The sequence below is a fragment of the Miscanthus floridulus genome, chromosome 8 (genome assembly GCF_019320115.1).
Source record: "Miscanthus floridulus cultivar M001 chromosome 8, ASM1932011v1, whole genome shotgun sequence".
Lineage (NCBI taxonomy): Eukaryota > Viridiplantae > Streptophyta > Magnoliopsida > Poales > Poaceae > Miscanthus > Miscanthus floridulus.
Window position 1 is genome coordinate 229,117,102 of NC_089587.1, and position 12,716 is coordinate 229,129,817.

General features: G+C 47.2%; 1 protein-coding gene and 1 pseudogene across 1 annotated transcript; both read left to right on the forward strand.

Moving 5' to 3' along the window:
• Positions 1-2,470: 2,470 nt before the first annotated feature.
• On the forward strand, positions 2,471-6,432 carry LOC136470778 (uncharacterized; annotated as a pseudogene).
• Positions 6,433-10,035: 3,603 nt separating this feature from the next.
• On the forward strand, positions 10,036-11,496 carry LOC136475276 (5-pentadecatrienyl resorcinol O-methyltransferase-like). The gene is made up of 2 exons (XM_066472829.1): positions 10,036-10,898; positions 11,052-11,496. The coding sequence occupies exons 1-2, from the start codon at positions 10,080-10,082 to the stop codon at positions 11,361-11,363; spliced, it is 1,131 nt and encodes a 376-aa protein (XP_066328926.1). The 5' UTR covers positions 10,036-10,079; the 3' UTR covers positions 11,364-11,496.
• Positions 11,497-12,716: the final 1,220 nt, after the last annotated feature.

The following is a 12,716-nucleotide window of genomic DNA, read 5'->3' on the forward strand; positions in this document are numbered from 1 at the left end:
CGAGATGAACACGGTCCGCAAGTTCAACTAGCTACTTTAACCTTCTTTCATGTAAATATACAAGCTTGAAGTGATTTTGAGCTCAAATTGCTTATAAATGAAAAAAACCACAATAAAGAACCATATATATAGTGAACAAAATGAGATAAGACAATGGTGAAAAATGAGAGTATGAGATTGGTAACCTTTACAACTGAAGAATCGACGGAGAAATCGAAGAAATCGACGGAGGAATCGAAGAATGGATGGAGGAACAATGGAGGGAGGGAGGAAGCAAGAACACTACTGCAGTGAGCTCCAAAATGTGCTGAGCTCGGGCTCGGGGAGGAAGGAGACGGCCGGGATATAAAGGGGGGGACCTTTAGTCCCGGTTGGTGACTCCAACCGGGACTAAAGGTAACTTTCCAACCTCGGGCGCAGCCACGGCCCGGGAGTAGACCTTTACTCCCGGTTGGAGCCACCAACCGGGAGTAAAAGTATACCTTTAGTCCCGGTTGGTGGCTCCAACCGGGACTAATGGTCCATGCCACCTCTGTCTGGCGCAGTAGCCGTTGGGCAGGGACCTTTAGTTCCGGTTGGAGCCACCAACCGGGTCTAAAGGTATCTCTAGTCCCGGGCGTAAAAAATTCCAGAACTAGAGTCCATTTTAACCGAGGATCAAATGTCTGTTCTCTGCTAATGTCAGACGGAGCTGCCAAAGCCCTAAGCCTAGTCTCCGTGCGAGATCCCCGTCGCGCAAACTTGCCGTAGTACCAGCCGCACCGTCGTTGTGCCAGCATGCTGGGGACTCGCCGTGCATGTGCGCCAGGACCAGCCACTCCTGCTGCTTCAGGCTGCGGAGTTTTTTATTTCATCCAGCTGCGGAGTTAGAGAGGACGAGAATAGAGAGAGAAACAGATAGGATTACGTGAGGGAGGCAGGTGGTGTACTGTCGAAGGATAAAGGATGGCGGTGGACGACAGTTAATAAACGAGGTACCCTATCTCCACACCGCTCCACCGTTTCTGAAATCTTGAATGAAGCTGGCGTGCAATGTTACTGATTACACCTAAAAATAAGGGTGCGTTTAGATCCAAAAAATTTTGGATTTTGGCTCACTGTAGTATTTCGTTTGTATTTGGTAATTAGTGTCTAATTATGGACTAATTAGGTTCAAAAGTTTTGTCTCACGATTTCTCGACCAACTGTGTAATTAGTTTTTTTTTCGTCTACATTTAGTACTCCATGCATGTGCCGCAAGATTCGATGTGACAGTTACTATGCAAAATTTTTTGGCAACTAAACGGGGCCTAAGGTGCTATTTAGATAATGAGTTGGACTTCATGTTTTCAATGTAATTGATTTGTAGATTTCTTAATACGTTTCCGTAGGCATAGATAAAAACGTGACCTCCGTGCAACGCCCAGCCATATATCTAGTTTATTATAAAAAGAAGATAGCACTAAAAATAGTGCCATGTCAAACCGAGGAAACGTCTAAAGCAGTCAGCCATGGATATGTGATGTTTCCGCAGATGCCACCGCCTACGATCGAGTATTTCCTCCGTCCCGTAATGTCCGTCGTTCTAGGAGGAGAGCGGTGTCCCGTAATGTGTGTCGTTGGGCCAGTGACACGGGTTCCAGACTCCCACCGCACGTCGTCCGGTGGCAGCCTTATCCCTTCACTGCTTTCCCCACCAGGCCACCACCGCACAGGCCTTCGTAAAAAAAATCCACCGATCCCCAATCTCGCCCTCTTCGACCGCATCCTTGTCGCCCCATCCGCATCGTCGCCGCATCCTTGTAGCCGCTCGCCCCATCGTCGTCGCCGGTTGCCCCATCCACATCGTCGCCGGTCGCTGGGCTGCAGGAGGCGAGAGCGTAGGCTCACTCGTGCGGCGGCGCACGTCGTCTGCCTCCTCCTCTGGCCCGGCCCCTCCCTTTCATCCTGCGCCGGGCTAGGGGAGCCGAGAACGCAGGCCCTTCGTCCACGTGACATCGCCGAGACTCATCCGACAGCGCAAGGGTGAAGCACGGCTTCCGCGCACGGCTTCCGCGCCGACCCGCAGAGGCTCGCCGCTCCTAGTCGCAAAAGCTCAAGGCGGAGCTAGGCTAGATCTGAGGGCCTGTGTTGAGGACCCTCAAGTTTCGTCAAGGTACTCCTCCTGCTCCAAAAATCACATCTCTATTCTGAAAAAACTTCAATCTTTCCATGACCAATATAAGCAAATAAAAAAAATAGGTTACCTACATCATGCTCAGAAAATTAAGTTAGGCACATCTAATCCACTCTGTTGATGGCCTAGACATTTACGAAAAATATGGCTCAGCTACTATTATGCTCAGAAATCCTGTTGCTGTGCTAGTGCTTTTTTCATTAAGAAGAATGGCTTCTGTTTCTCAAATTTTTTAGTCCCTTCCTTTTTTTGTCATATCAGTTTATCATTTGCATGAGAATCAAGTGTTTTACTCTTATTGCTGTGCTCTTTTGTCAGGCAATCCTTGGATGGCAGGCGGCAACGGGGCACATGGGCCTAGCCGGTTCATTCGCCACTTGCGAATGAAGCGTGCCTTGGGAATCCCTTCAAGCCATAGGATGTGGCCTGCAAAGCAGATGCGCGGTCGGGATCGTCGTCGTGGAACTTGGTGGGACCATAAGCTTAACTGCATCGCCATCGAAGGACAGGATTTTGCTCAAGATACACAGGAAGGGGGTGCGGATCGATTCGAGTTGATACCTGATTCGAATGAAGAAGAAGAGGTTAAGGGTTCATCTTTGCTTGGCGATGAGGATGAGTACGTGCCTGAGACGCAGCCACAGGAAATTGTTACATTGAGCAGAATTGCTGGGCCGGGTGGCAACCAAGGTCGTGGGCGTTTGGGGTAAGCCAGCTTTACGTTGGGGTCAAGCTGGGCTCTGGCACCAAGCTCTGCCACTGATCTTGTGTATAAATTCTATCGTTTCTGTGCAGGACTATGCTTCACCAGTGGCGCGACCTTATTTTTGAGCTAGGAGCAGGAGAAGGAGATTTCCAAGGTAAACATGGAGAGCAACAAGCTGCAGATGGACAATGTCAAGTTTGAGAAGGAGAGTGGCAATGTGGAAATGGAGAGCGACAAGTTGGAGATGTTGTCTGGCAAGGTCCAGGTTGATAGGGTCAAGTTGAAGAAGGAGAGTGCCAAGCTGGAGGCGGACAGTGTGAAGTTGGAGGTGGAGAGCGACAACCTGGACATGTCGTGTGCCAAGGTGCAGATGGATACTAGCAAGGAGGAGGTGGACCATAAAGCTAGCTTCTCTGATCTGGAAACTGATGATGAGGGATGTTGGTTTCAGGATGGTGTGGACTTGCGAGGCCATTCACAGGTGCAAGATGACGACTTAAATGAACAGGTAACAGACATGTTCACTACCTTCATTCCTGCGTATGAAGATGTTTTCAAGAGTTCCAAACGTTAGAACCATTGGGCTACAACACGCAAGGACGTAGTCAAGGTGTTGGTAACATTTTGATTGTAACTCCACCCTAGTGCTGGTGGTACTGATGGGTTGTTGGTTGTTTGCACTGATGGTTTATGTTGGACTGGTTTGGTTCATTTTGATTTGCGGTGCTTGCATGTATCTATGTTATGGTATACTTTGTGAATTGCAATGTTAAATGACACACTAAGGAATTACTAGTTTGTCGCTGCCACATGATACAGAGACTTTATACATGGTCATATATATACAGAGAATTTATACAACGCAAAAGCATCACAAAAGCATCACTAGCGATGTTTACATGAACAGAACCATTAAGTGTTCAACAACTCAAAAGCCCTTTGAACTAGCTGGCTATCACAACTTAGAGCTGTAGGGAGCATGCCTTGTGCCTCTAGCCTCTCTTTGTTCATGTGAGGGATCTTGTACCTATTGCCTCCATTATCCTTCATAACTTGAATCATGCATGTTTGTAGTGTGAGGAATACCCTATTGAGAAGGATGGGGTTGTAGTTTTGATATTCAATGTACACATTCTGGATGAGCTCGTCCATGTTTCTGGATGACGTTCTATCCGTTAGCGACTGAAGAGAAGCAAAGAAACCAAGGTCAAGGCAGTTCATATCAGGAGAATTAGGAGGTTGGTTCATTAGGCGTATATCGAGGCCTGTTCAGGGCTACTGCTGCAGCAAAAACTGCATCATCTACTGGTACATGAGAAGGAGCATTGTCCTGTTGTATCCATATTGTCTCATGCCTTGCTTCTCTGGGCCAACGAGCTTGTATTTCTGGTATGAGTTTGTCGATCATATAAGTTCTCATTGTTTGTCTATCAACCTTCATGGCCTTTGTGATAGGTGTGCCCCTTAGTCTGTTGACACTTCTCCTTTTTGCTGGTTCCTGTAATTAAAAAGAATGTGATTTGAAGGGATTGCAAGTATTATTTAGACAAAGATTAGTACCGTTCGCACAAAAGCCCATATGCCTAGCTTCCCATCAAAATAGCATCTCCCTTCAGCATCAAACCTGGGCTTTGCAACAGCAGAATAAAACATGACTTTGTGAATGGCATTCTTATTTTGCACTGTTCTATGTGGGTCTTCTTCATCTGGATGCATGTACATAGTCAGATTCTTCTTTGTCCCATTGAACCACTTCTCATCTGAGTGAATAATATTTTTCATTTCTTTGAACTTGGGATTGTCTGGTAGAGTACTTTCTTCTAGCATAGAGAGAACCCACCGCAGCCTTGCCTGTTTGTTTTCTTCCTTCAAATAAGGCTTCAATGAGTTGGAGTGTCGTCGTAGCAAGCCTTCTTTGAACAACCTATGTAGAGAGCTTTTATTGATATTAAGAGCAGTTGCTAGTGACCTTATGGTACCCCTTCTGTTTAAGGGAATATCAACAACCCTTGTGAGGTCCACTTGAATTTTTTTACGACCACAATTCTTAGGTCGCAAAGATTTGACATCTACTGGTATGCCTTGTTCCAAACATTTTTTGGCTCTCTGCCATACCCGTTGTATTGTACGCACATGGACATTGTACTTTGCAGCAATAAGTGTTGTGCTGTCTCTTTTTAATTTGCCATTATTGCTTAACCGAAGCAAATCTTCATAAATGTCTTGCCGTTCTCTTTCTGTCAAAATCCTGACCATATTTGTTGCTTCTTCTTGCTGGGTTTGCTGATCTTCGTCGTCATCCGAGTCGGACAACTCCTCTTCATCAAATATGATGTCAACATCATCCGTGTACACTCCGAAGTCTTGTATGAGATCGTCCAAGGTATCATGTTCTGCTTGTAAGGCAAGTGTTGTCATTTTCTAAAAAAAAATGTAGATGCTGTGTGCTGATTGTCATTAAATAAATTATCAAACTTTTCATAGGGACAATTATTCTTGCAAACATGACTTGAACCTAAGGGAAATAATCACCTGCATGCAGGTTTCCTTGTTCTACTAGTGGATCATTCAAATCAAATGGATCATTATAAGAATGCATTGTCACCCAGACATGTGAGTTATTCTCCCCCTCTCAGTACATCAGTTCATACTAGTTTAGAACAAAGAGAATAAACACTAAAATTTCCTAGATGTTGCTAGATATTTTAGTAGGGAGGAAGTAAACCAGAACATAAAAATTGAGGAGATAGAGTGAGGCTAGAGAGAACTGCTTCACAAAAGATTATGAAACTTTTTGACATGGACAATTATTGTTGCAAACATGACTTGAACATGAGAGAAATAATCACCTGCATGCAGATTTTCTTCTTCTTCTTCCTGTGGATCATTTAAATCAAATGGATGGCCAGCATTGTCACCTGGTACAGAAGCATGCTGATGATTAGAAAATTGCATTGTGACCCACACATGTGAGTTATTGTCCCCTCTCATTCCAATTTAATTTTGAACTTGAAGCAACTATGAGCTGCATGCCTTACACAGAGAATTGACTAATCTTGCTTGCAATTTTACGAGAGAGACTAAACCAATTGATACTAATTGTAGGACACCAGTTCATACTAATTTTAGGACAGAGAGAGGACTGCAAAAGAGTTTGAAACACTAATTTAGAGAGAGATAGAATAGAAAGAACATGTGCTACACAATAGATTATCAAACTTTTTCACATGGACAATTATTGTTGCAAAGATGACTTCAACCTGAGGGGAAATAACCACCTGCATGTAGGTTTTCTGGGTCTTCTTCATGTGGATCATTTGCAACAAATGGATGGCCAGCATTGTCACCTGGTACAGAAAGGTGATGGTTATGAGAATGCATTGCCAACCACACATGTGAGTTATTCCTATCACTACAATTTAATTTTGACCTTCAAACAAATATGAGCTGCATGCCTTACACAGAAAAATCACTAGTATTGGTTGTGATTTTATTTGAGATAGATTAAAGCAGTTCATATTAATTTTAGGACAGAGAGAGGATAAGGATCCATGCTGCAAAGGAGTTTTAGGTGAGAGATAAACACTAGAAATTCTTAGATGTTGCTAGTGATTTTAGTAGAGATGAACTAAACCAGCACATACTAATTTATGATTTGAGAGAGGCTAGAGAGAACACGTGCTGTTGCTTGTGATTTTAGGAGATATAAATAAATAAGCACAACTAGTTTGAGGAGAGAGGATAGAGAGAATTAGATCCAGTACACTCAGTTTGGATAGAAATAGATGAGCTTACCTTGACGAATTTGTTCTTCTTCATCATTCTCAGCAGGATGGACATCAAAGTGGTCAGCTCCCCCAACTTGAACTGCAGCAGCTACATCTTCCCAGGGACCACGATCCTTTTCATGTCCATGTTCAGCAGGATTCTTGTTCAGATCTGGCACCTCCTCTCTTCTCTCTTCTGGTAGCTTGTTTAAGTCTAGTATTGCCATGGGGAGATGGATGAGAACTGAGTGGTTCAAATGAATGCAAAGAAAGGGTAACCATGCTTTATTGCCACTGCTGTTAGAGAAATAGCGCTACTTTTAAATTTTGGATTGCTTCGTCTGTATAAAAATTGACGGTAAGTTGTGTTTGCCGCCGAGTGGATGCTGAGTTGTTTGGTGTAAAAAATGTGTTTGCCGCCAAGTGATGTGAATTTGGATTTGTTTATTGTAAGAAATCTGTGGACTGGGTGAGCAAAAGGTGACATTAATGGCATACCATTCCAAAACCGCAGAACGTCAATCATTGTTCAGGTCTTTGCCCACCTGTCTTAATTCCTGTGCCCACCTCCTAGAACGACGGTCATTACGGGACGGAGGGAGTAAGTTCCTGCTGGAGGTGGTGCCCGGATTAGAGGATGCCGCATTCATGCGCATACATCTTCATAAAGTTTGCTGTTGGCGCTTAGGGATGGGCTCCAGCAAAGCTAACCACCACCGGCCGGTGTGCGTGTCCCTCGCCAATTCAAAAGCTACGATTGCACCAATACGGGATACGGATACGCTGATACGGATATATACGGCGATCTTATATTTTTCAAAATCTATGATACGCCGGTACGGCAAGTATATATTATATAATAAATAATACTAGTAATATGCATATGTATATGTATAATGTATATTTAATAATAGTAATAGAAAACAGCAAACAGAACTACTGCAACTAGCCACACAAATTAGTTAAGGCCCAATCATGTACAGGCCATCAGATTATAATACTCCAGCAGACCCAAAGTATGTCTAAAAATTCTATATTCACGAGCTGCTACGAGTGCTGGCGACGTGCGGCGATGCCGCGACGTGCGCACCTGTCTCCGTCGATGAGGAACGGAGGAAACAAAATGAGTGGCCACCGAAGAAAGATGGAAGATGCGTTGGATTTTAGTTGAAATCAGGGTGGTCAGTGATAGACACGGGTTGAGCATGAACGGGCCGGCCCATGCGGATCCGAGGAAAAACAATTAAGAAAAAAAAATATTTAGATTGTCTGCTTTGAGATCAGCGCTGCTTTTAAAAATAAGAAGTATCGGAGCCGTTCTCTCTTCTTATATTAGTGCTACCTCCTTTGATTTTCCTTGACAAATTGGATGCCATGTGTCGGACTCGGAAGTATCGGAGCTGTATTGACGAAGTATCGAGATTAATTTTATTTATTTTTTAGCTTGAGTTTTTAGATACTTCCTCGATACGGTATCGGCGACATATCGGAGTATCGGATACGTATCGCGATACTGGTACGGCACTTCGGTGAAGTATCGGGGAATCCTAGCTCAAAAGTCAAAAGAAATGTTCATTTGCACAAGCACAACCGCACATCGTGCTAAAGACTTCTCATTTGATTGCCGCTTTGTCTTAGTTATTAGATTTGGGATTCTGAAAAGGTAAAAACAAATTTTATTTTTAATTGAATTAAGGTTGTACTATTGTTGTATGAATAGTTACATTCTTAGTGCAATGTACATGGATTGACGTGTTAAAGTTTGCATTGTTATTATATCTCTCTCTTGTGTATGATTTTCTTCGTTGACACGTGCGTGTCGCACACTACTACACAAACGAATATGCGCAGCGTTGCACTTTTGCACTCCGTGGCGGGCACCTATTTTTGCCCGCTGCGGTAAATCCCACGATTTACCGCGGCGGGCATTTTTTATTTACCGCAGCGGTCACTTTTGCCCGCCACGGTAAATCGATTTACCGTGGCGGGCATCTTAATATGCCCGCCAATATCCTATTTACCGTGGCGGACATCGTAAGGTGTCCGCCACGGTAAATCGATTTACCGTGGCGGACATATTAAGATGTCCGCCGCGGTAAATACCCTATTTACCGTGGCGGACATCGTAAGGTGTCCGCCACGGTAAATCAATTTACCGTGGCGGACAACGTTGAAAGCCCGCCATGGAAAAGCCCTACACGTATATATAGGTACACTTAGGCGCAGTCGGCCTCTCTTCCTCCCCACTCTCTTCCTCCCCATGCGCTCCAGGTCAGGCCGCCCCGACGGCGGCGGTGGAGGCCCCGACGGCGCCCCTTCCTCTCCCTCCTTCGGCCGCCGGTGGAGGCCCCGACGGCGCCCCTTCCTCTCCCTCCTCCGGCCGGCGTGGAGGCCCCGACGCCGGCATGGAGGCCCCGGTGGCAGCGGCGGATCCGGCGCAAGGTGTGGAGCCCTCTTTCTTCTCTCTCAGATCAATGGTGGATCTTGTCCCTCTCACACTCGCACCCTTGCAGATCCCCGACGACGGTGGCGAGCAGCGGGTGACGGGCGCTCCTCCGCGCACGGTGGCGAGCAGCGGCGTGGCGGATCCACGGTGGGGCGTCGTCTCCCTCCCACCCAATCGACGGCGGCGCAGATCCGGTGGGCGTGGCGCCCACCCCGGCCCTTCCTCTCCCTCCGGCGGTGCGGCGGGTTGGAGCTGCGGCGGATCCAATCGACGGCGGCGGCGGGATCTAGGTTCAGTGCGGCCCGGATCCAAGCCCGTTTGGGCTTTTTTTCTTTTTTTTGTTTTTCCTGAACGATTTGCCGTGGCGGGCGTTCTTATGTGGCCGCCGCGGTAAATCGAATAACCGCGGCGGGCGTTCTTATGTGGCCGCCGCGGTAAATCGAATAACCGCGGCGGGCAAAGCTGTCCGCCGCGGGAAGCCACGATTTACCGTGGCCTTTCGACGCCGGCGGACCGGTTTGCCCGCCGCGGAAAACGCAAAACGCCCGACACGGATAAATATTCTGTAGTAGTGGCACAAGCTTGTCCACTAGTAAATATATAAACAAACACAAGGTTTCGTCCGTGCACCCACCAACACAGCGCTGGCGATCGATCGAGCAAGAGGATTAGCTAAGCCAGTAGTGTATGCACACTACGTGCGCACACGATGGCGCTCATGGAGTTGAATATACATTGATTCATGTGCTATGGAAACACTTGCAGTCGTGGAGCACCAGAAGCAGAACACTTTTGTATAAATAAACACAAGGTTTCGTTCGTGCACCCGACCAACACAGCGCTAGCAATCGATCGAGAAAGAAAATTATTAGCTAAGCCAGCATAACACTGTATATAAATAAACACAAGGTTTCGTCCGTCCACCCCACCAACACAGCGCTAGCAATCGATCGAGAAAGAATTAGCTAAGCCAGCAGTGTATACACACTACTACGTGGGCACACGATGGCGCTCATGGAGGAGAGCACCACCCAGGGCTTGCTCCAAGCTCACGACGAGTTCTGGCACCTGTCCCTGAGTTACATCAAATCGATCGCGCTCACCGCGGCGCTGGGCCTCGGCATCCCCGACGCGATCCACCACCACGGCGGCGGCGCCACCCTCCCCGAGATCCTCGCCAAGACCGAGCTCCACCCATGCAAGCTTCGCGCCCTACGCCGCCTCATGCGCGTGCTCACCGTCACGGGCACCTTTAGCGTCGTCCAGCAACCACCAGCTGGTGACGATGATTCAACCGTCGCCGACGCCTCGGACGAAGCTGTCTACAGGCTGACAGCAACCTCCCGCTTCCTCGTCAGCGACGAGGTGAGCTCGGCGACCTTGGCTCCCTATATGAGACTGGTGCTCCTTCCCATCATCTTCTCCCCGGTCGGGGAGCACATCTGCGCGTGGTTCCGGCAGGAGCACCACGAGCCGTCCGTGTTTGCCCTGGAGTTCGGCCAACAAGCCGCAACGGTCTGGGAAGAAGGTGCGGACGCGAACGCCATACTGAACGAAGGCCTTGCTGCCCAGAGCCGCTTCCTGGTGCCAGATATGCTCAGGGAGTGCGGCGAGGCGGTGTTTCGTGGGATCGACTCATTGGTCGACGTTGGCGGTGGGCATGGTGGCGCCGCCACCGCCATCGCCGCTGCCTTCCCGCATGTCAAGTGCAGCGTGCTTGACCTCCCGCACGTCGTCGCTGGTGCTCCATCCGATAGCAATGTGCAGCTCGTCGCTGGCGATATGTTTCAGAGTATTCCGCCGGCAACCGCTGTTTTCCTCAAGGTACATATCCGATCCGTCAGACGATCGATCGTCACTGCTGACGTACTCCATTCTTCGTGGTATTTGTATTTAATTTTGGGATCAATGTCAGAGTCAAACTTCAAAATTTTGGCCATCCTTTTCTCATTCTTGTGATGATTACCTCTATGCCAGAATGTTTTACATGACTGGGGTGACGATGAGTGTGTCAAGATATTGAAGAGCTGCATGCAAGCCATATCTCCACGGGATGCAGGAGGGAAGGTAATAGTCATGGACGTGGTACTTGGACTTGGACATGATGATAAATCAAACATAAAGCGTCTAGAGACACAAGTTATGTTTGATCTGTTCGTTATGATGGGCAATAATGGGGTTGAGCGCGACGAGCAAGAGTGGAAGAAGATTTTCATCGATGCTGGATTCAAAGACTACAAAATTATACCTATTGCTGGCACCCATTCAGTCATCGAGGTCTATCCATGAATGTTTGGTGTGAACAAAGGCCTCCCATCAACCGAATAAGACTGTGAAGGTGCTGATGTTAATTATTATTATTATTATTACACTTCCCTAAATTTCAAGTGCCTAAATTATTCTAAGATTATTTCAGGCAACACTTTTGTACCACCAAGTTAATCAAGACATTATTCTTTGTTTGTTCTGTTTTGTTAAGAGCATGGTTCTTTGTGGGCTGTGCTCCTACATTTGGTCGACCTATGAAAAACGTGTGATTTATTTTCAACGACGAACCAGCACCTTAAAAATGTGTCATTTTGTACTTTGCTTTCTGAGTTTAGTTGGTTTTGCTGTAAAATATCAAATTTATCACAAGTAGCGCATGTTTAATTTGGGCCAAGTTCGGTGATTTTGCACAGTTGTCCCAAGCATATGATAACAAATCTGTATATACTATATAGCTCATACCCACTCAACATTTATTCCCTTCAAATCTTGCTCCACGTTAAGTCACGTCATCTAGAGTTGCAGCCGTTAGATCAGCATGAATTCCTTGACATGACCCTCCGACTCTCGCCTGCGTCTGCCAACTCTTTGGCTCCCCCTCAGCATCCACCAACAACATCGCATGGCCTTCGAGTAACTGAAACCGGCCCAACTCGCCCTTCCTAGTGCCACGAGACGCTAGACCACTAAGCAATGCACTAGAGGCTCTCTAATCTCACTCAAATGATCAAATCAAGTATGCAAGTGAGTGGATTGTGTTCTTTTGGTCACAATATGTTTTCTCAGCACTTTGGGGGTCCAAGAGAGTGTCCATGACCAGCCAAAGGGATATTTATAACCCTACACCCGAAATAGAGACGTTACCCCTTGGAACAAGTTTCTGCGTGGACACCGGACATCCAGCGGTGCACCAGACACCCTCTCTGGTGACCCCAACGGTCGAATTCCATAGACTAGTTTGAACTAGCCATTGGCTGTCAGTTGTCCGGTGCACCGGACAGCCCGCCCGGTGGCCTAGCATGTGACATTTCAGTTTTCCACCCTCTCTAGAAAAATATGGTGGTGCACCGAACAGCCTGTCCTGTGACCCTACAACGTGAAGTCTAGATTTCGCAACTCTCAGGAAAAATAGGGTGGTGCCCAGGAGGTGCTCCGGACACCCTGTCATGTGACCATTTTCACCGAGTCCCCGAATGCGTGAGCCTCTGGAAAAAAAGCGGCGGTGCACCCAGCGGTGCATCGGACACCCTGTCAAGTGCCCTGTCTGGTGCACACTGGACAACAAGGTGACCACCAGAGACTTGGGCATGCGCGCGACCGTTGAGCATCCGTGTCCGGCCCCACCGGACAGCATGTCCGGTGCCCCCCAGGTGG

Coding starts and splice junctions, on each gene's coding strand:
- LOC136475276 (XM_066472829.1), top strand. CDS start 10,080: ATGGCGCTCATGGAGGAGAGCACCACCCAGGGCTTGCTCCAAGCTCAC. Junction 10,899..11,051: donor CAACCGCTGTTTTCCTCAAG/GTACATATCCGA, acceptor CCTCTATGCCAG/AATGTTTTACATGACTGGGG.